General features: G+C 37.8%; 1 protein-coding gene across 2 annotated transcripts in view; it reads right to left on the bottom strand.

Annotated features, from left to right (window-relative positions):
* ORC3 (origin recognition complex subunit 3) overlaps positions 1-22,775 on the bottom strand; it is a 72,498-nt gene that overhangs the window by 45,296 nt on the left and 4,427 nt on the right. For both annotated transcript variants that reach the window (XM_050788055.1, XM_050788056.1), the window contains exons 3-9: positions 15,799-15,896; positions 14,161-14,305; positions 11,672-11,776; positions 9,895-10,046; positions 8,490-8,623; positions 5,853-6,012; positions 3,627-3,740 (exon numbers count right to left, since the gene is read on the bottom strand). In XM_050788055.1, the coding sequence (XP_050644012.1) occupies positions 3,627-3,740; positions 5,853-6,012; positions 8,490-8,623; positions 9,895-10,046; positions 11,672-11,776; positions 14,161-14,305; positions 15,799-15,896 (908 nt within the window). The remainder of the gene's footprint in view (positions 1-3,626; positions 3,741-5,852; positions 6,013-8,489; positions 8,624-9,894; positions 10,047-11,671; positions 11,777-14,160; positions 14,306-15,798; positions 15,897-22,775) is intronic.

Here is a 22,775-nt window from a genome sequence, read left to right as displayed (position 1 = left end):
CTGTAAGGCAAAGGGCCTGCCTAACTTAGAAACAAGTACAAAATAGAAAGCAACTGTTTATGCCAGGTGCTAAATTACTTTTGCACATATTAACATAATTTTGTTCTTATCTTTTCTAATTAAGTCAAACTGATAATGTTTATCCCAATGTTAACACTACTTCTTAGACATGAGAAAAATAAAAACTAAACAGGCTAAGAGGCTTGTGCGGAAGAGGAATAGGAGGAAGCCACAGAAGTTACAGCAGAGATACAAACAGGATACGAACCCATTATCACTTAACTATTTTGTTCAAGTGTGTTTTCAATATCTGGGTCAATCAACAAGTTGGTTAATATATCCACCTAATGAAGGGAAAGCTAAAACACACAGAATGACAGTATGTCCTGCTGTACGTCCTACGGAAATCAGGAATTACATAGTCCTAGTTACTCAGGAAACTAAGATGGGAAGATTGCTTGAGCTCAGGAGTTTGAGACCAGCCTGGGCAAGAGAGTGAGACTCTGTCTCAAGTAGAAATCAGGACTTACCAATATTTTCCACTGAGGACTAGGAAAACTGGGAAAATGAGGTCTAAAGATGCTGTCACTTGTCAGTGGTGTGACTTTGGCCAAGCTACTTAACTTAAATCTTAATTTCTTCCTGTGCAAAATTGAGGATAATACACGTGAATAAAACCACGTAGGCCAGGCAAGGTGGCTCACGCCGAAAATATCAGCACTTTGGGAGGCCAAGGTGGGTGGATCACCAGAGATCAGGAGTTCAAGACCAGCCTGGCCAACATGGTGAAACTCCATCTCTACCAAAAATACAAAATTAGCCGGGCATTGTGATGCACACCTGTAAGTAATCTCAGCTACTTAGGAGGCTGAGGCAGGAGAATCACTTGAAATCAGGAGGCAGAGGTTGCAGTGAGCTCAGATTATGCCACTGCACTCCAGCCTGGGTGACAGAGCGAAATTCCACCTCAGAAAGAAACAAAAACAAAAAAAACATGTAAATAGTTTAGTAAAGTGTCACGCATAAAGGAGGTGCTTAATAAATTATCAGGAAACCATAAAATCATCTAATCTGATTGCCTTATTTTACAAATGAGAAAACTGAGACCCAGAGAGATTAATAACTTGGTTAAAGTCCTTTACTTTCTGTCTCAAGGTATTTAGAGTACAGTTTCTATTTCCTGAATCTCTTTTTCCCTTGGCTTCAGTGGTACTCTACTTTCTATTGGTTCTCCTTGTTTTTAGTCTCCTTTCTACTGCTCACTTTTACAGGTCGGTTTGTCTTTCCTTACTCCCTCTAGGTGACATTTCATCCTCATAACATGACTTTAACTGCCACCTTTTAAGGATAAGTCCTAAATATCTATTTCCAGTCCAAACCTTTCTCCTAGAGCACAAAATCTTTATATCTAACACACCCCTAAATTAACCATATACAAAAAGAAACTCATCCTTTTCTCACAACAACCTTGCTCTTTGCTATGTATTAACATGTACAGTTAATAAACGGTACTAACCTCCAATCTGCCAAGCTAGAGTATGTGTCATCTTGTTCCTCTCTTAAATATCCTTTCAGCTTCAAGTCAAGTAAGAAAAAACAAAACAAAAAAACATCCTATCACCTACTTAGTCACCAGGTTTTTTGATTCGATCTCATCCTCAAATTTGTTTCCTCCTTTCTAGTTCCACTACCATTACCTTAGTTTATTTAAGTCCTTGTCATGTCCTGTCTAGATTACTGCAATAGCATTCTAACAGATCTCTCTTCCTCTACTGTTGCTTTTGCCTGAAATTCTGACCTGGCTAGCTCCTATTTCTTAGGAATACACTTCTGTTCTCCTATGGAACCCCAAGGCATGTTTCTTTCATAGCATTGACTACTCAGACTTGTGGGTTTACTCTTTTGCCTCCATGATTAAACAAAGAACAATTTTAAGGCAGAGATTTCTTTTTTGATCTGTATCTTCAGGGTTCAGCATAGTGCTTGGTTGACAATATTTATGAGTAAATGAATGAAATGAAATGAAAGAAATAATTAGGAAGTTTTATCTTAATATCATTTAATTCTACACATTGCTAAGGTAAATAATGCTTTATTCCTTTAAAATACGCTTTAAAAAGTCAAAGTTGGGAGGAAAAGATACATATTAGCCAAAGAAAACACTGCAATCTTTTTTTGAAGCAAGAAAACATGATAATTTATCATCTTCAAGGCACTACACAAAGATGAAGTATTATCAAATTGAACTTTTGCACCAAAGGTTACTAATATATATAGGTTTTTAAAATCAGAATTTTTTTTTATAGAGACAGGTCTCTTGCTCTGTCGCCCAGGCTAGAGTGCAGTGGCACAATTACGGCTCACTGCAGCCTTGACTTCCCAGGCTCATGTGATTCTCCCACCTCACCCTCCCAAGGACCTGGGACTCTGTAAATAAGCCACCACGCCTGGCTTATTTTTAAATTTTTAGTAGAGATGAGGCTGCATTATGTTGTTCAGGCTGGTCTCAAACTCCTAAGCTCAAGTGATCCTGCCACTTTGACTTCTTAAAATGCTGGGATTACAGGCATGAGCCACTGTGCCTGGCATAATATATAGGTTTTAATGCACTAGACAACTGGCATGTGTTCACAATGACTACACTTATGTAGCTGCCAAGAAAAGGAAATAATACTAACTTTTAAACAACTGGAGAATGGGGATCTGTTTAGGTTACAGCATATATCATGAAGCTAAATTCCTGAATCAGCTTCGGGCAATTCATGAAACTAGTGAAAATGCATTCCCAGTGTATCAGAATACAAATTACAGAGACACACACACACACACACACGCATGGTCCAGGAACTAAAAATGTTTTTTATATCTTTAAAGGATTATTAAAGAAGAAGAAACAGAAGCAGCAATAGCAGTGACTACATGTAGCATGCAAAGCTAAAAATGGGCTGGGCGTGGTGGCTCGTGCCTGTAATCCCAGCACTCTGGGAGCCGAAGTGGGTGATCACCTGAGGTCAGGAGTTCGAGACCAGTCTGGCCAACATGGTGAATCCCCATTTTTATTAAAAATACAAAAATTAGCCAGGCGTGGTGGCACGCACCTGTAATCCCAGCTACATGGGAGGCTGAGGCAGAAGTGCTTGAACCTGGGAGGCAAAGGTTGCAGTGAGCTAAGATCATGCCACTGCATTCCCGCCTGGGCAACTAAGTGAGACTCCATCTCAGGAAAAAAAAAAAAAAAAAAAAAAAAAGCTAAAAATGTTTAATATCTGGCCCTTTACAGAAGTTTGCTGACCCCTTATATATAGCATTTCCTTGGTAGAAAAAGTCCACAAGCTTTCATGAGAGTCTCAGAAACAAACCAGAAAAATCCCCTTGTCCCTACCCCCAAAATGGTTAAGAATTGCTGGAATAGAAGTCTTTTCCCATTATTGATATCCTAATGAATGTATTCTCTACATTTTGCTTCAAGCTAACAAAGGAATGGTAGAACCTAGAATAAAATAACTGGAATTTACTTACTTTAGACTTTGAAATTTAAAATGTCTATCACACTAGACAGCCTGTAATACTGTGCAAATTATTTAGAATCAGTTTGAGAATTTTCAAACCCATTACTGTGTTCTTACCTGAAGTCCTTTTATAAAGTTTTGAATTGAGAAATCATGATACAAAAAGATGTTGGTGAGAACCTGTAATACTTTTTCATTTATTTTAAAGGGAAACTGAGTTGTAAGAAGTAGCTGAAAGAGATTAAAAGGGAGGGAGACACACTCCTTGTTAGTCTTTACTCTTCATAAATATTAAGTATTAATAATGAGGCAAAGAATGATACTATGACACAGTTAACTATGAAAGATGTGATAGTAGCTGGTTTTTTTAAGCTCAAATGTCAACAAAAATTTTAAGTTAATTTATACAACAGTAGCAAAAAGAAGCTACTTATACTATATCTTCAGAACCAAAGATCTATACCATCTTCCATCAAATTCCTAATTTAAAAAATGCCACCTATTAACTATATGATCCTTTTTTTTTTCCCCACCAGAAACTACTGAAGAAGCTGCAGCCTTTGGCAATTCTTATTACCAGATGAGATTTTTTTCAATCCTACCAATTCAAATTAAGGAGTAACGTATTATGTATTGTTGAATGAGAAACACAAAATTAACACAAATGTCTATTACAAAAGTATAGAATAGCTGAATTTGTATTATTCGGCTAATTTTCAATAGTCTATAGTAATGTTTTACATCTGAAAATGAAAAGCTACAGAAGGCTTCTTAAACAGAAGCATAGTTGTAAAAGGCCAATTGAATTTGACTATAACCAAGTTGTTTTTTTTTGTTTTTTTTTTTTTTTTTTGTAGAGGAAAGGTCTTGCTCTTTTGCCCAGGCTGGAGTGCAGTGGTGGCATCATAGCTCACTGTAACCTTGAACTTCTAGGCTCAAGTGATCCTCGCACCTCAGCCTACCAAGTAGCAGGGATTATAGGTGCTTGCCACCCTTTCCAGCCTAGCCAAGCAAATTAAAAAATTGTAGTTTGAAAAAAATCCTCCTTAAAGTGTCTATAGATCACCTTTATGGAAAAAAACAAAAAAACAAAATCCATGTATAAGTGGCTAGTGGGCAGGCTGTTATTAGTTTACCTTAAATAAGCAGCATAAAGCACATCTTAAAGGAGGTGAGTCCAGAAGAAATTTGGGGAAGGTCAATGATATGGTTTGGCTGTGTCCACAACCAAATCTCATCTTGAATTCCCAAGTGCTGTGGGAGGGACCTGGTGGGAGGTAACTGAATCATGGGGAAAAGTCCTTTCCATGCCATTCTCATGACAGTGAATAAGTCTTACAAAATCTGATGGTTTTATAAAGAGGAGTTCCCCTGCACAAGCTCTCTCTCTTTGCCTGCTGCCATCCATGTACAATGTGACTTGCTCCTCCTTGCCTTCCACCATGATTGTGAGGTCTCCCCAGCCAAGTGGAACTATGAGTCCATTAAACCTCTTTCTTTTGTAAATTGCCCAGTCTCAGGTGTATCTTTATCAGCAGCGTGAGAACAGACTAATACAGTCAATATTAAAGAATCATACTTGCATTTATGTAGAAACACAGTTAATTAACTTTAGTTGCTAAGGTCTAGGAAAATGTTTGTATTTATTTGTTGTCATGAGCAGCATGACAAATCAGTTAGGAAACAGTCCATTAAAAATTTCAAATCATTTTATACAAAATGTAAGAGTCAGGCTGGGTGTGGTGGCTCATGCCTGTAATCCCAGCACTTTGGGAGGCCAAGGTGGGTAGATCACTTGAGGTCAGGAGTTCCAGACCAGCCTGGCCAATATGGTACCCTGTGTCTACTAAAAATACAAATTAGCCAGGCGTGGTGGCGCACCACATGTAGTCCCAGCTACTCAGGATGCTGAGGCAGGAGAATCACTTGAACCTGGGAGGCGGAGGTTGCAGTGAGCCAAGCTCGCACCACCACACTCCAGCCTGGGTGACAGAGCTAGGTGCCTTCTCAAAAAAATAAAAATTAGAAAAACTAAAATGTAAGAATCAAAATATATTGTTACTAGGAAGTCTACAAATTCTGTAAAAATTTACATTATAAACCTATAATTTTTTACTGAGTAAAGATAAAAAGAGATAAGTACAAAAGAGGTAATATACAAAATCACTGTAAAACTATAAAACACTACAAAAATTATTAAGTAAAAATATTAAAGTATGTGAAAGAATATGTTCAATATAGTACTCAGAGTTGTAGGGGCTTATCATTAAGAGTTATCTTAACAAGCTATTATTGGCAGTTTTCTTTTCATCCTATTTCACCGGTAAAACTTATTCTTTTTACCTTATCGAGTACCGTAGTCAGGTGCTCCTTACAAGACAAAGATTGGAACAGTTCTATGCACAATAGAGATGATACTGCATGAGGAAGCAATCGGTGGATGATAATAGGAGATGTGGCAATTCCAAAAATGAGTATTAGTGGAAATTCATGGAGATGATGACTAGTTTTGAAAGAAAGACACGAAAGTGAAATTTATTTAGCAAATGTATTTCAATACATCATATTTCAAGATAAGACAAACTTTATTTTAATGCTTACTTTATAAGACACTATTAAGGATTATCACTGCAAACACTAAAATTTTCTAAGTCTTTCACTTTCTTCTTTTAAACAGAAAAATAATTACTTTCCAGACAGTCTAGCTCTGAATTCAATCTCTTAATAAATCCTCTCATTTTATAAATAAGAACAGAGTGGTCCAGAAAGTTTTCCCGAAGATTATACAATCTTTTTTCTTTTTTTTTTTTGAGATGGAGTCCCGCTCTGTCACCCAGACTGGAGTGCAGTGGTGCAATCTCGGCTCACTACAACCTCCGCCTCCTGGGTTCAAGCAATTCTCCGGCCTCAGCCACCCGAGTAGCTGGGAATACAGGCGCATGCCACCATGCCTGGCTAATTTTTTAATTTTAGTGGAGATGGGGTTTCACCATATTGGTCAGGCTGGTCTCAAACTCCTGACCTCATGTGATCCACCCACTTCTGCCTCCCAAAGCACTGGGATTACAGGCGTGAGCCACGGTGCCTGGGCTGAAGATTATACAATCTTAAGTGTTAGAAGAGGTGTTAGATACCATTCAATTTAATCTCTCATTCAAAGTCTGAGCTCTATCTATAGTCTTCCTCACTTTTGATGGCTAAGGTAGTCATTAAGTCTAAGCTCCAAAAAAGCAGAGCTTTTCTGTCACTATTTTGTACTGTGTACTTTCCCAGCATGCTAAGCAGTTCAGTGTTAGCATTAAGAAAAGTCCTAGGATCTGGGCTGGGTGCGATGGTTCATGCCTGTAATCCCAGCATTTTGGGAGACTGAGGCAGGCAGATCTCTTGAGGCCAGGAGTTTGAGACCAGCCTGGGCAACACGGCAAAACCCCATCTCTACAAAAAATACAAAAATTAGCCGGGCATGGCGGCATGTGCCTGTAGTCCTAGCTACTTGGGGAGCTAAGAAGGGAGGACTGTATGAGTCCAGGAGGTGGAGGTTGCACTGAGCTGACATCATGTCACTGCACTCTAGCCTGGGTGACAGAGCCAGACCATCTCAAAAAAAAAAAAAAAAAGGAACTCCTAGGATCTAGAACTCTTAGAATCAATGAGGGAAAAAAGATCCTATCAAAGTAGGAATTTAAAGTACATTAGTAAATTAGCCGGGTGTGGTGGCTCATGTCTGTAATCCTAGCACTTTGGGAGGCCAAAGAAGGTGGATCACCTGAGGTCAGGAGTTTGAGACCAGCCTGGCTAACATGGTGAAACGCTGTCTCTACTAAAAATACAAAAATTAGCTAGGCAGGGCAGCGGGCACCTGTAATCCCAGCTACTCAGGAGGCTGAAGCATGAGAATTGCTTGAACCCGGGAGGCAGAGGTGGCAGGGAGTCGAGAACCCGCCACTGCACTCCAGCCTGGGGGATAGAGTGAGACTCCGTCTCCAAAATAAAATAAAAATAAAATAAAGTATACTAGTAAATTATTCAACAAAATATATAGCTTTAGTCAAATGTAGCTATAACTATTAAAGCAAGTTGACATATAGAAGAGGCCAAAATAAATTCCACCCTAAAAAATACACCACAGAAAATGCATGTCACTGGATTTTAAAATTAGGGTTCAATTTCAATTCTGAGTCTCACATGATTGTTTTGAAGATGCAATGCAATCATGAAAATAGTTTCTCACTAGAAATATTACATAAATGTAAGATCATGTTATTTAGAAGACACTTTTGCTTAGTAAAACTGTATGTAACTCACAGCATCTAAGGATGGATGGGTATCAGAAAATAAGACCTAATAAACCTCGCAGCTTGGCCAGGCACGGTGGCTCACTCCTGTAATCCCAGCACTTTGGGAGGCTGAGGCAGGCAGATCACCTGAGGTCAGGAGTACGAGACCAGCCTCGCCAACATGGTGAAAGTCTGTTTCTACTAAAAATACAAAAATTAGCCAGGTGTGGTGGTGGGTACCTGTAATCCCAGCTACTCAGAAGGCTGAGGCAGGAGAATCACTTGAACCCAGGAGGCGGAGGCTGCAGTGAGCCGAGATCGTACCACTGCACTCCAGCCTGGGTGACAGAGCGAAACTCCATCTCAAAAAAAAAGAAAAAAACAAAAACAAAAACCTCAACTGGACTAGTTTACCTACTTAATGGGTGAGTAACAGACAGTCAATCTTGGTGAGATAAACCATATTTAACACTGTCTTACCATGTCAATTTAAAACTGGCTAAATGTGCCTTTGATTCTCATTCTTGGCTCAAAAAGCAAATGGAAAATCTGATAGGAGGTCTTTGAATATTCAATTATAAAGAATTTGAATACTTTGATTTTTATCTAGTTGGTATTAAAATGAAGATTATACTTTTCAAGTTAAAAGTAATATTTTCTTAAAAAGGGAATTTTTCATAAAAGCAGGCGATATACCATCTACCTGCTGATGATTATGAAGTCTTGTAGTACTTTTGTAGCAAAGCTTTCCATATCCTTCAAGATAACCACAACAGGAGGAGACAGCCATTGACTAGAAGTAGTCCTCTTTTTGCTTGGCATTTTTGGGTCTGTCTTCTTTTAAACCATTGCAGAAAGAAAGAGTTAAAGGTAAGCCTTACCACCCAAACAATGTTATAATGCCACATGTTGACATATCTCTCTTTAAATTTCACAGTAACACTGTTTTTTTTCCTACCACATGATAAATAGAAACTCAGGTTACTAGAATCTTTCTGTGTCTGACATGGGAATAATAACCAAGAAGAAAAAGGTTCAGTAAAACTCTATAATTCATATGAAATATTTATATTTTCTGCTAAGGAAATGACAGAAAAAAACATGGAAGAAGAGAAAATTTTCTACAAAATTGATTTTTCGATTGGTAGAAAGTTATATTCTGCTTTGCTTTACAGTGAGAACTAGTATTTTTAATGAAAAAAACATAATGAATAGTAGTACTTGCTACTTTGCCACCGTGAAATTTCAAGCCTGAAATGGATACTAGGTATCATCTGGTCCAATCTCAATTTTTAAAAAGATATCTGACACAAACTGAAAGTAGCATTTGATTTCTGGAAAGTCCAAAATTGTGGAGCAAATAAGGTATTCTGGTTAAGTATTAGACATAGTTGAGTCCCTATATAAGGCAAAATGAAACTTCACTTATGATGATTTCAGCAAAAATGTTGATTGGAAAATGTAACCACAGTATTTTTTTTTCCTATACTGTCTGGGTACATAGCACCATAACCTAAGACTATGGTTTTAGGATGCAGTTACCTAGTGTTAACCTAGGTTATTCTTTTTCACCAGACTGTCATGGTAGAATGGAACTTCTTTTTATTTATCTGTTTGTTGAACATACTTTACTTAAAGAGCACTGATTCCCTAAGAACTCTAAACATAAAACAAATTAGATTTTAGAAAATCCATGATTACTCTTCATTGAACTAAGTTGACAGTGGATACTAGCAGCATGGTTCTATCGGATAAAGCAAACACTGAGGAACCCAAGAGATAATATATTAAAGTTATAGTTATTGTCACAGAGATGGAACCTGCAACAGAGGCAATTCCTGATGCTCTGTTTTTGTCATTAGAGGACATTCTCCCACAAATATGTCCTTGTAAAAACCTAAGCACTTACCAGGAATTAGGCTACATACTAGTAAAAAAGATTTTAAAATTTGAGTAGCATTAGAAAAATAGCTACTTTTAAATTAATACCTAGTGCTGCAGAAGCATATCCTTGTTAGATCAAAACAGTACTATGTCTAATATTATTCCAAGCCACATCAATCATATGTCAGTTTCCTTGGGGGAGAAAATCGTCAGTTTATATCTACCTGTGTGACAGTCATATACCAACTGGAAAGTGAATCCATTGAATAATGTGTTTTTCTTTGGGTGACCTGAACACTTTCCTCCTCTTTGGATTTTATATCTACACAGCAGTCCATCAACTGTGAGACCAACTTTTGCAAAAAATGTTTCATATCTGTGGAATATAAAAAGTAAGAAAGCTTATCTCTGCCTCTTCCATAAATAAAACCAAAGCTCTTGAAACTTCTTGATCAGTATATTACTCTTTTTTGGTAGAATGTGTTTTTTTATACTTACCATCAATATAGCTAATATAACATTTAACATTAACTATTGATGCTCATTAGTACCTGCATTAATTCAGACTAAGACTAGACCAAAGCTTATGCATATTATAATTTTTTTTTTTTTTTTTTTTTTGAGATGTAGTCTCACTCTGTCGCCTAGGCTGGAGTACAGTGGCGGGATCTCGGTTCACTGCAACCTCCACCTCCCAGGTTCAAGCGATTCTCCTGCCTCAAGCCTCTCCACTAGCTGAGATTACAGGCACATGCCACCATGCCCAGCTAATTTTTGTATTTTTTAGTAGAGACAGGGTTTCACCATGTTGGCCAGGCTGATCTCGAACTCCTCACCTCATGATCTGCCTGCCTCGGCCTCCCAAAGTGCTGGGATTACAGGCATGAACCACCACTCCTGGCCACTTATGTATATTATCTATAATAAAAAGGTCACATAAACAAATGTGTAGACAAGCAAACTATAAATTTTAGGAATATGTATTTAAATAACACAGAAAAATAAAGTTTTCAAGGTCCCTAAGAAAAATCAAGTGTCATATGAATTATTTTACTGATTATAAATCTTTCATATAGCCATTTTTAAAGATGCCCTTAAGGACTTTTACTTAATTTCAATCAGTTTATAAATATGAAAGCAATATAAGCACATAAATCTCTTTTATCAATCTAAATCCAAACAAATTTTACTACATTATGGCCAGGCATGGTGACTCAAGATGTAATCCCAGCACTGTGGGAAGCCAAGGCAGGACTGCTTGAGCCCAGGAGTTCCAGACCAGTCTGGACAACATAGCAAGACCCAATCTCTATAAACAACAACCCCACAATGCAGCTGAGCGTAATGGCATGCACCTGTAGTCCTAGGTACCAGGGAAGCTGAGGTGGGAGAATTGCTTGAGGCCAGGAGTTCAGGGCTACACTGAGCTATGATCATGCTACTGTAGTACAGCCTAGGCAACACAGTGACACCCTGTCTCCAAAAAAAAAAAAAAAAAAAGAAAAGGAGTGTGAACACTCTTTATGATTTCATGGGTTCACATGCTCAGGATTAGCTCTGTCAATGGACTATTTTTTACCATGGTGGCTTTTCAAAGCGGGACAGTAAGATGATTTATGGCTGAAACATGAGCCCACGTGTCTACTCTCTTTTGAGATGAACAAGAGCTCCTCATTCCCCAATTCTCAGCTTTCCGCCCTAAGTCTTTCTACTTATTAAACGTTTCACTGGGTTAAAGAACGCATCTCGCAAAATGCCTGGACTGCTACCGGCAGTTAAGCTGATAGGGCAGAAATGAGTCCAGAATAAAGACAGCAAAAGGAGGCAGAGTTCTATAATAGTCACAATTACTCTGAGAGGCCCCAAGCCTAACCCTGCCCAAAACATAGCACTGTGCTCTTTCCACCAATAAAAAGGAATAAAGAAAGCCTGAAAAAGAGAGAAAAGGATGAAACAAGTCTGTAGCATCTCACCAAGGTTATTATGGCATTTATATTTTACCTGGACAATCTTTAGCTTGCAATGAGACTACATATGGTGTGACATTATTCTGAAGGGCCTCTGTTAGACTTCTGAATGTTAAATCATGATCTGTGACATTCACACCTATGAGATAATACATCAATATTATATCACCATTTTTATTAATAATAATTTAATGACAAAAGCTATTGAACATATCAAGCACTCACAAGTAAAAACATTTAAAAAAATGATTAATGACAGAAACCAAGAAAATATACTATATAAATGAGATATCCATTAACAATAGCTATCCAAAGGCATGCATTATATTTGTCAGGGAAGATATTTTGCACAATTCCTCTTTCAAACAAATTACTGGGAGGTGCACTTGAAAACTTTTTTTTTTTTGAGACAGAATCTTGCTCTGTCGTCCAGGCTGGAATGCAGCAGCTCAATCTCGGCTAACGGCATCCTTCGTCTCCCAAGTTCAGGTGATTCTCCTGCCTCAGCCTCCTAAGTAGCTGGAATTACAGGTATGTGCCACCACACCAGCTAATTTTTGTAGTTTAGTAGAGACAGGGTTTCACCATGTTGGCCAGGCTGGTCTCAAACTCCTGACCTCAAGTGATCCACCCGCCTCAGCCTCCCAACATGCTGGGATCACAGCCGTGAGCCACCGTGCCCAGCCAACCCTTGAAAACATCTTAGAAGTAATTTCATTGCTTTGTCAAATTCATAACAAGCTCTTTAAGGAAATTAAAACTAGCCAGGTGCAGTAACTCACGCCCATAATCCCAGCACTCTGGGAAGATCACTTGAAGCCAGGAGTTCAAGACGGGCCTGGCAAACGTGGTGAGACCCTATCTCTATAAAAGTTTCAAAAAAGTAAAACTATGGGTTCTATTGCTATTTATGGAATCCCTGGTTTTCATTTCTGCAAAGCAGAGTTTCAGGGCACCGCATACAGTTATCAAATTTTTGAGTGAAAAATTTCCCACTACTTTGGAAAAAAAATTCTGTTAACTAGTATCTTCCCTAACATAACCATCTGTGATTTCTAGAAAGTCATTTGGTGCTTAGGCAGATAGCAGCAGCAGTCACTTTCAAACAAAGAGTTACAGTTGCAAAACTTTCATTGCTTGTAAGAAAAAGAAAAATTTCAGAATCATCCATGCCAGCAATAATAAACCATTTTTTTTTTCTAGAGGAGCCAAAGAATAAAAATATTAGCAGACTATTTTTTAAATGGATATTGAAAATAGAAAATATCAAAACTATTCCTAGCATGCATTATGGTCTATGATTATAATAATGCATCCCTGAACAAATTTAGAAGTTCAGTAAAACACTGGTTTATCTTGTCTTTCACTGACTGGCTATAAGCTATTTATTACTAACATTATATTCGTTATATTTATATTATAAAACAATGAACTTGTCTATCACAAACAAGATAATCAACAATGTGTTTAACTAGAAAAATGTTCTCCTCAGACCATGCTTTTAAAACATTCTTTCCATTAGCTTGGTACAAGTGGGCCATCATTGGGCCTCAGTTTTTCATCAAATGGGAGAGTTTTTAGATGTTGCATTGTAAAGCTGGTCCACAGTATCATAAAAATAATTCCCTTGAGTCTTATGAGTGTGGTCCTGGGACTAGCAATATGGGCATCAGCTGGTATCCTGTCAGAAATGTAAAATTTCAGGCCTCACCCCAGACCCATTAACCAAAATCTACATTTTAATATGATCCCTGGAGGTTATTTGTGGGTACATTAAAGTTGAGAATTAATTCCTTATCTCAGAGCTAACTAGCATAACAAATCTTGAATAAATTGAAGCAGAAATTAAGAGCATGTTTGGAATCCAAATAAATTCAACTTTGTTTTCAAAGGGAATGAAGAAAACTTGCTAACATTACAAAGAAATTTTTTCCATTGTGCTGGAATCCAAATGTTTGGTAAAGATGAGATATTAATGATGGCTATTTAAGTACTTAATTTACAACCTGCAACTTGAAAGCAATTTATGTGCAATTCATCCAAACACCTCCTTGTAGGTAATTAATATGAATATAATGAAAAAATCTAAGATTGAAAAACTATGCACAGGAAAATAAAATTAAGGTCACAGAGTAATTCCATTGAAGATATGATTTTAAAAAGTCTGAAAACCAAATCTACTAACACTGGTAGTTTCTTTATTACCAAATCTCATATACTCTTGTATCTATAAAGAAAGAGTAAAACAAATGTATTTTCCCTTCTGACCAAAAGTTGAGGAGAACATTAGCTAGATAAATTCCTTTTAATTTACAAACATATGACCATCTGTAAAGATATAAGGAATTTTTATTGGTTTTTGAAAATACGTAAAATAAACTATAGTTGGTTTAATTGTACAAATAAGAGACAAAACAGGCTCATCAAAACAGGTCCTTCCACTACTCTCAACAATAAAAAAAAAAATTAAAAACACATAAAATACACAGAGATGCATGCATGAACAAACATACGCATATATACCAAGAACAAGAGCAGCAGTTGGAATTTCTCTGAGTTTTATTTGACCAGCCAAGTCTCTTGAATTCTTCTGGAATGCAGAATGAGATTTTTGCAGAAATTCAATTAGACTGTCAAACAAGTTTTTATTTAATTCCTCTTGTAGTCGCTACAAAGAACATACAAAAACTTATTAGAAATAATAATCTGATGTCTTTCCTGGTTTTGGAAAGAAAATTGTCATGGATTCAATGATGCAAAATGATCAAAAGATGAACCTAATTAAAAAATGTTTTTTCCTTAAATCTCCAGTAATTAGTGCTTTGGGTTCCCCCATTAAAAATTCCCTCTCAAGCCTGGTCAACATAGTGAAACCTCACTTTTACAGATAAAAAGACAAATTAGCTGGGTGTAATGGTGCACGTCTGTGGTCCCAGCTGCTTGGGAAGCTGAGGTGAGAGGGTCACTTGAGCCTGGAAGGTCAAGGCTACAGTAAGCTATGATCATGCCACTGCACTCCAGCCTGGGTGACAGAGCAAGACCTTGTCTCAAAAAAATATATATATATTTACATATATTCATATATTATATATACTATTACATAATATATATATGCTATATATTTATATATTTTATATATATGACTTAATGTCTCATATATATGACATTAAAAGGTTTGGATTTCATCCTATGGGGAGTACCACTGAAGGGATGTGAAGTAAAGACATAATTGGATCAGGGTTAAGAAGGGTTAATCTGACAACAGGGTCGGAGAGGTTGCCTGGAATTGGGCTGCATTTGCCTTGAAGAGGGTCTTTTCTAATTTGGCCAATGGTGTCAGGGATGCCAGTTAGGAGGGTATTATGATGATCCAGATTAAGAAATGAAGAGAACCTAAACTGGAAACCACAAACTCAAATACCTTGAAGGATCACATGGAATACAAGAATGAGCAAAGCCACTGGGTGTAAATCAGTAAGGACTGGTAGATGGCAGTAATAAACTGGAGAGTACATAACCTTCCCAAAGGCAATTAAAACCAAAACTATGACACTGTGTTGACAAAAAAAAAAATAAGCTATCAGCCTGAAATGCTGGCCCTAGAGCTACCAATTTGCTATAGTGAAGAAATTTTTTCAGAGCTGGAATATAAAGATGAGAAAGTGAAGGAGTTTAGAAACAGCTTGATTTCACAGTTGTATACCTGAACGGATAATTTAAGAGCGTCACCATTTGAAAGCTCCTTGCCTTAACAGCTATCATAAACATCTGTTCCACTCACAAGAAACAGGATTTTTTGTTTTTGTTTTTGAGACAAGGTCTCTCTCTGTTGCCCAGGCTGGAGTGCAGTGGTACTATATCCACTCACTACAACCTCCACCTCCCAGGCTTAAGTGATCCTCCCAACTTAGGCTCCTGAGTAGTGGAATTACAAGTGCACACTACCATGCCCAGCTAGTTTTTGCAGATTTTGTAGAGACAGGGTTTCACCAACTTGCCCAGGCTGGATTATGGTTGTTTTTTTAAGGATACACAGGTTATGCTTGACCAATACTTCCTATATTTCATCAATACTCTTGTAAACTGGTGGAAAGGAAGATGAGAGGTAACAAAAATGAGACTTAGGGTGTTACAGAAAAGTTATTAAAAAAAAGTATTCACCTCATTTTCAGATTTCATCTGCTGCCAAATCAACTGATAAGTTTCGAATCGAAGCTTACTGTCCTCAGGTTCATTTTTCCCTTTGTTAAAATAGTCCTCTAAAAACAGAAAGAAATAAGTCAGTTTCTTTTTTCCTATAATAGCATAAGTTATAGATCTTACGTGCAAAGTTACACAGTAAGTGACAGAAGTGGAATTTTTTCATTTTTTGAAGACGGAGTCTCACTCTGTTGCCCAGGCTGGAGTGCAGTGGCACGATGTTGGTTCACTGCAACCTCCGCCTCCTGGGTTCAAGTGATTCTCTCCTGCCTCAGCCTCCCGAGCAGCTGTGACTACAGGCGCGTGCCACCACGCCCAGTTAATTTTGTATTTTTAGTAGAGATGGGGTTTCACCATGTTGGCCAGGCTGGTCTCAAACTCCTGACCTCAAGTGATCTGCCCGCCTTGGCCTCCCAAAGTACTGGCTCACACCACTGCTGGTGTGAGCCACTGCACCTGGTGTGAGCCACTGCACCTGGCCTTAATTTTTTTTTTATATTCATCAAAAACATATATTTGGGGACAGATAACATTCAATATCCTCTGTATTTCATTTTATTTATAATCTTTTATTTTTACCATATTAATTGTATATTTAAGATTAAAAATTTCAATCTTTCTACTGTATTTCTATCATTTGCTTTTGAATTTCTAACAGTTTTTATTAAGTGTTTTTTTGCTTTGAGTTATATACATTTAATAATGTTTTCATTATTTGCTGTTATTCTACAACCTCGTATACTTTGCTTCATAATTTGCTTTGAACTCTACTCTACTGAATGACTTACTACTACTATTCTTATATTTTTGTTCCACTGACATAGTTTAGTCCAGTCTTTCATTTATTCTGTCTGTATATTTTTATATCCTTTTCGAATGTTTTCTCCAAATGGTTAGCTATTTGTGAAAATACCATTTATTGCCTGGCTTTCAAACTTTTCAAACTATGATCCACATTAAGGAATACATTTTACATCATAACCTAACACAATACACATGAACAAAAACTAAAGTCACAAAAAACCACACTCACCCTTATTATGTAATAGCAAATGTTTTCTTTCCTGTTTTATGTAAGTATAATCATAGTCCACTAAATTGATTTCATAACTCACACACGGATTACGACATTTGGTTTGAAAAACTCTCATTTATTGTACAATCCATTCTTCTCCCACTGATTTGACATGCCCTTATAGTCTAAATACTTATATATACTTTGAACTATTTTTGAACTTTTTATTTTGTTCTACTGAATCCAGCCCTATTCCCCTACCAGTCCTGAACTGTTTAAATTATTATGGCTTTGTATGTTGTACACTTTAGCATCAAATACATTCAGGTCTTCCTCCCACTGTCCCCAAACATTGTTATTCTTTTTCAAAAAAATTTAAGCCATTTCTTCAAATTAATTTTACAGTAATCCGGTCACTTCTCAAAACTAGTTGTATTGGTATTTGACTAGATAAAATAAAATTCAGATTGATTTGGGGAAAAATAACATCTTTAATATGTTAAGAAATCCCCAACGCCTGTATCATAGGTCTCTTCTTTTAATCAAATATTTTAATGTTAACTGAGAGTTTTGAATAGAAATTCACTTAATTTTAAGGAACTACTTTCCTAATCACGGTTAACTCAGAATTTTTTTTTTTTTTTGAAACGGAGTCTCGCTCTGTCGCCCAGGCTGGAGTGCAGTGGCCGGATCTCAGCTCACTGCAAGCTCCGCCTCCCGGGTTTACGCCATTCTCCTGCCTCAGCCTCCCGAGTAGCTGGGACTACAGGCGCCCGCCACCTCGCCCGGCTAGTTTTTTTGTACTTTTTAGTAGAGACGGGGTTTCACCGTGTTCGCCAGGATGGTCTCGATCTCCTGACCTCGTGATCCACCCGTCTCGGCCTCCCAAAGTGCTGGGATTACAGGCTTGAGCCACCGCGCCCGGCCAACTCAGAATTTTTAGGAACTATTGATTTTTAATTTTATCAAAAGCCTTAGAATACATCTAAGTCATTGTATGGTAAAGTGGCAGACAAGGTTATAGAATTAAAATGCCAACAAAAAAAGAAAGCAAGGAGACACTATTATTATTATTACTATTATTTGAGACAGGGTCTCCCTCTGTTGCCCAGATTGGAGTGCAGTGGTGAGATCTCAGCTTACTGCAACCTTCACCTCCCAGGTCCAAGTGATTCTCCTGCCTCAGCCTCCAGAGTAGCTGGGACTACAGGCGCCCAGGGCCATGTCTGGCTAATTATTGTATTTTTAGCAGAGACGGGGTTTCACCACCTTGGCCAGGCTGGTCTTGAACACCTGACCTCAAGTGATCCACCTGCCTTGGCCTCCCAAAGTGCTGGGATTACAGGCATGCATCACCCCACCCAGCCAGAAGACACTATTATTAAGAGACAAAGCAGGCCAGCACGGTGGCATATGCCTGTAATTCCAGCACTTTAGGAGGCCAAGGTGGGCAGTTTACAAGCTCAGGAATTCGAGACCAGCCTGGCCAATATGGTGAAACCCCATCTCTGCTAAAAATACTAAAATTAGCCAGGTATGGTGGCGTGCACCTGTAGTTCCATCTACTTGGGAGGCTGACACAGGAGAATCACCTGAACCTGGGAGGCAGAGGTTGCAGTGAGCCGGAATTGCGCCACTACACTCCAGCCTGGGCGACAGAGCGAAAACCTGTCTCTAAATAAATAAATAAATAAATAAATAAGAGACAAAGCAGAACAAGGAAGCTTTAAAAAGAACAAAAATAGTCACTTTACATTAATAGGTAAAATCATACTGTAACACGAAAGTGGCAAATCAAGACACATGTGCAGAATAATGCCACATCAAAATACACATGAAAAACCTCTTAGAAACTGGGAAACACAGCAGTAGGATACTTTAAACTATTACCATGATTTCTCTCAGTCTGTTACAGAGCAGGTAGGTAAATTTAAAAACTACACTGAAGAATATAAGCTCTCACTGTTGCCAGGTTTCTACTTGCCTCGGCTCCTAGTCACAGTGCTATATATACTTCAGCGTGAGTATCTCCTACAGTGCCAGTGCTGCTGTCAGTCTCCCTCTCTCCAGTTCCTACCCAGTTGTTTTGCTGGCTATGCAGTCATCCACAGAATACTGAGGAGAGAGAGTTACTGGTCTTAATTATGTGCCCAAGTGACTTCAGTCAGGGGACAGATGGTGGGCAAAATGTAGAGCATCTTCTTACTTCTTCAGGCAATCTGTTTCAATAACTGAAGCCAGTGAAGGCAAGTGCTAAAGTCTGGGTATGTTTCCCTCATTCCTGCTCCATCTGCCTTATAATCAGGGTCAATTCCTCAAAGATTTTCATATTATAACACTATCTGTTGGTCTCAGAGTCACATAATGAAAAAAAAAAAAAAGCCTAACGAACTTCTAAAGCAAAGTTCAAGTCATACAATTATACACATCAGGTTTACTAGTACTAAAAACTATAAACCAATCCTAATAAGTCGTAGCTTAAATTCAATACAAAAAGTTCTAAGTAGAAACTTGGCCTCATATAATGAGAGGCAGTATTAAGTTATGGTTAAATCGTGAGCTCTGGAATCAGACAGGTTGGGTTCAAATCATAGCTCTATCATTTACTAACATTATAACATTGGGAAAGTTATATGTCTAAGTATCCTTATATATTTCAATGGCGATAATACATTCCTCGTAATTTGCTGAGGGGATTAAACAAATTAACACATATAAAATAATTAAGACAGTCTGGGCCTGTAATCCCAGTGCTTTGGGAGGCCTAGGCAGGTAGACTGCTTGAGCTCAGGATTTGAGACCAGCCTGGGCAACAAAGTGAGATCTCGCCTTAAAAAAAATAAATAAATAAATTAGCAGGCAACGTGACATGAGCCTGTAGTCCTAACTGAGGCTAAGGCAGGAGGATTCCCTGAGCCCAGGAACTCAAGGTTACAGTGGGCTATGATTGTGCCACTGAACTCCAGCCTGGGTGACAGAGTAAGGTCTTGTCTCAAAAAACAAAACAAAACAAAACAGTATGGCACCCTGTAAACACCCAAGAAATATTAACAACTGTATTAGTTATAATTACATTGCTGGTGATATTAGATGTCACTGCATGCTACATGTCCCTAATGACAATGGGGGAACAAGTCTTGAATTTTCTCTGACCTATTTCTAGTAAGTTAAGCAATCTGCAACATTAAAGAAATGTGTGGCCAGGCATGGTGGCTCACGCCTATAATCCCAGCACTTTGGGAGGCCAAGGTGGGAGGATCACTTGAACTCAGGAATTCAAGACCAGCCTGGGCAGCATAGTAAGATCCCATCTCTATTTAAAAAAAAAGTGTGTGTGTGTGTGTGTGTGTGTGTATCATTACTTTAAAAAAATCCTATTCTATATATTCAAGTTATCCATTTATTTCCTTAGTCAAACAATGGCATAGTTCACTTTTTCTTTTTTCAATTCAAAACTAGTACATGGGTATGCTTAATTCCATATCATAATTTTTCCACTGGAATTAATTTTCACAGTGCTGAATATTCAATGTAAATACTCAATAACCCCGTGGGGAACTTTTGAAAAATTCTAACACTTAAGCTCCACTCTTGAGATTCTAATTCAATTGATCTGAATTTGGGTCTGAGCATTGGCACAGGTTGAGCATCTCTAATCCAAAAATCTGAAATCCTCCCAAACCTGAAACTTTCTGAGTACCAACATGATGCCACAAGTGGAAAAATTCCATATCTGACCTCAAGTGACAGGTTGCAGTCAAAACACAGCCAAAACTTTGTTTCATGTATAATAGTAATTTAAAACATTATGTAAAATTCGCTTCAGGCTATGTGTTTAAGGTGTATAGGAAACATGAATGAATTTTATTTTTAGACTTGGGTCTCATTCCCAAGATTATCTCATTATATACAGGCATATATTTCAACACATGAAACACTTACAATAACCTAAACACTTCTGGTCCCAAGATTTGGGATAAGGAACTCTCAACCTGTATTTTTTCAAAGTCCCACAAGTTGGAATTGAATAAGGTCAGTAGATTGTATTAATATCAGTTTCTTAATTGTGACACTGTACTAGAGTTATGTAAGATACTACCACTGGGGATAACTGGTCGAAGGGTACTTACTGGTGAAAGAGTATTACATGTAATTATATGTGCATCTACAGTTATATTAAAATAAGACTTTTTCAAAGTTCCCCAAATGATTCTAATGTGAAGCTATGACTGAGAACCAGTACAATACTTTCTGATAGTAATACTGGATTTGATTGAAGAAGTCTTCTTAATTTGATCACTAAACAGGTATCAGGATATAAATGAAAAAAGCGAAGACAGTATCTTTTTTATTAACTTAATTTTATTGAGGTATAATTTAAAAATAACATAACCATTTTAACAGTTTGACCCAAGTACATACTTACATAACCACTCTTTCAACAGAGAACATTTCCATCACTCCAGAAAGTTCCCTCTTGCCCTTTGCAGTTAATTCCCCCTACTTCATCCCAGGAAACCACTGGGACTTTAAGACAACCTGTGTTGTTTTTGCCTTTAAAAAAAAAAAAAAAAAATCGCCAAGCTCAGTGACTCATACCTGTAATCCTAGCACTTTGGAAGGCTGAGGTGGGCAGATCACAAGGTCAGGAGTTTGAGATCAGCCTGGCCAACACAGTGAAACCCTGTCTCTACTAAAAACTACAAAAATTAGCCAGGCATTGTGGCGCATGCCTGTAGTCCCAGCTACTCGGGAGACTGAGACAGGAGAATCGCTTGAACCCGGGAAGCAGAGGTTGCAGTGAGCTGAGATTGTGGTGAGATCACGCCGAGATCGGAGAGCTAGACTCCGTCTCAAAAAAACCCAAATGAAAACAAGCAAACAAATTAGGCTGGGCACAGTGGCTCACGCCTGTAATCCCAGCACTTTGAGGGCTGAGGCAGGAGGATCACTTGAGCCCAGGAGTTCAAGACCAATCTGAGCAACAAAGTGAGACCCTGTCTCTACAAAAAATTTTAAAAAATAATTACCCAGGCATGGTGGTGCACGCCTGTAGTCCCAGGTACTTAGGAGGCTGAGGTGGGAGGATCATTTAAGCCCAGGATTTTTCAAGGCTGCAGTGAGCTATGATCGGGCCACTGAACTGAAGCCTGGGTGACAGACTGAGACCCTGTCTCTAAAATAAATAAATAAACAAAACTAAAGAAATGTCTTTCCTCTCTTACCCACATGGGTATATGAGTGTGTGAGTATGCATATGTCAGAGTGAGTGACAAAAATCTACTCCCTTAATAACAGGAATATGTGTGTCTATGAGTAATTAAAACCCAATAATTGAACAAATTTGTTTTAGTTGAGAGTGATTGAAAACTGTGTGGGACCCCTGTGCTTCCGAGAGATGCCACCATGCCTGGCCTATGACTTAAGCATATTTAAGTCTCCCTATGAATATTGTATTTTAACACAAAAATAATTTTTATACAATTTTCATTAGAAAATATATACAAATTTGTAGTCATTTTATTTCTTAGGTTTTCCTTATGTTACCAATTATCATTTTATTTTCTATATAACATTTCCTCCATTGTTAGACATCTGCGTTGCCAGTCAGCCTTTATTGTTTTGATTACTTCATCAAGGATCAAAATGTTTCTCTAGCAGAAACTCACTTTCATTTCTAAAGTTGTAGATAAAAAAACAATGGCAGAGAAGTAATCAAAAAGACAATCTCTTTTAAAAATGGCAGCATATCCTTTGAAGGAAATTTGCTTCCAACTTACCTTTGGAAGATCTAATTGGATTCTCTTCAATTAGAGCCCTGGGGTGTCCTCTTATCTCTTTGACCAATGCCGTGGAACATAAACGCTACATCAACATGGCAAGTAAGCCAAGCTCAGATAAGAGAATTACTAAATTCAATTAG

The sequence above is a fragment of the Macaca thibetana genome, chromosome 4 (genome assembly GCF_024542745.1).
Source record: "Macaca thibetana thibetana isolate TM-01 chromosome 4, ASM2454274v1, whole genome shotgun sequence".
Taxonomy (NCBI): domain Eukaryota; kingdom Metazoa; phylum Chordata; class Mammalia; order Primates; family Cercopithecidae; genus Macaca; species Macaca thibetana.
This window is presented reverse-complemented; position numbering and strand designations above follow the sequence as displayed.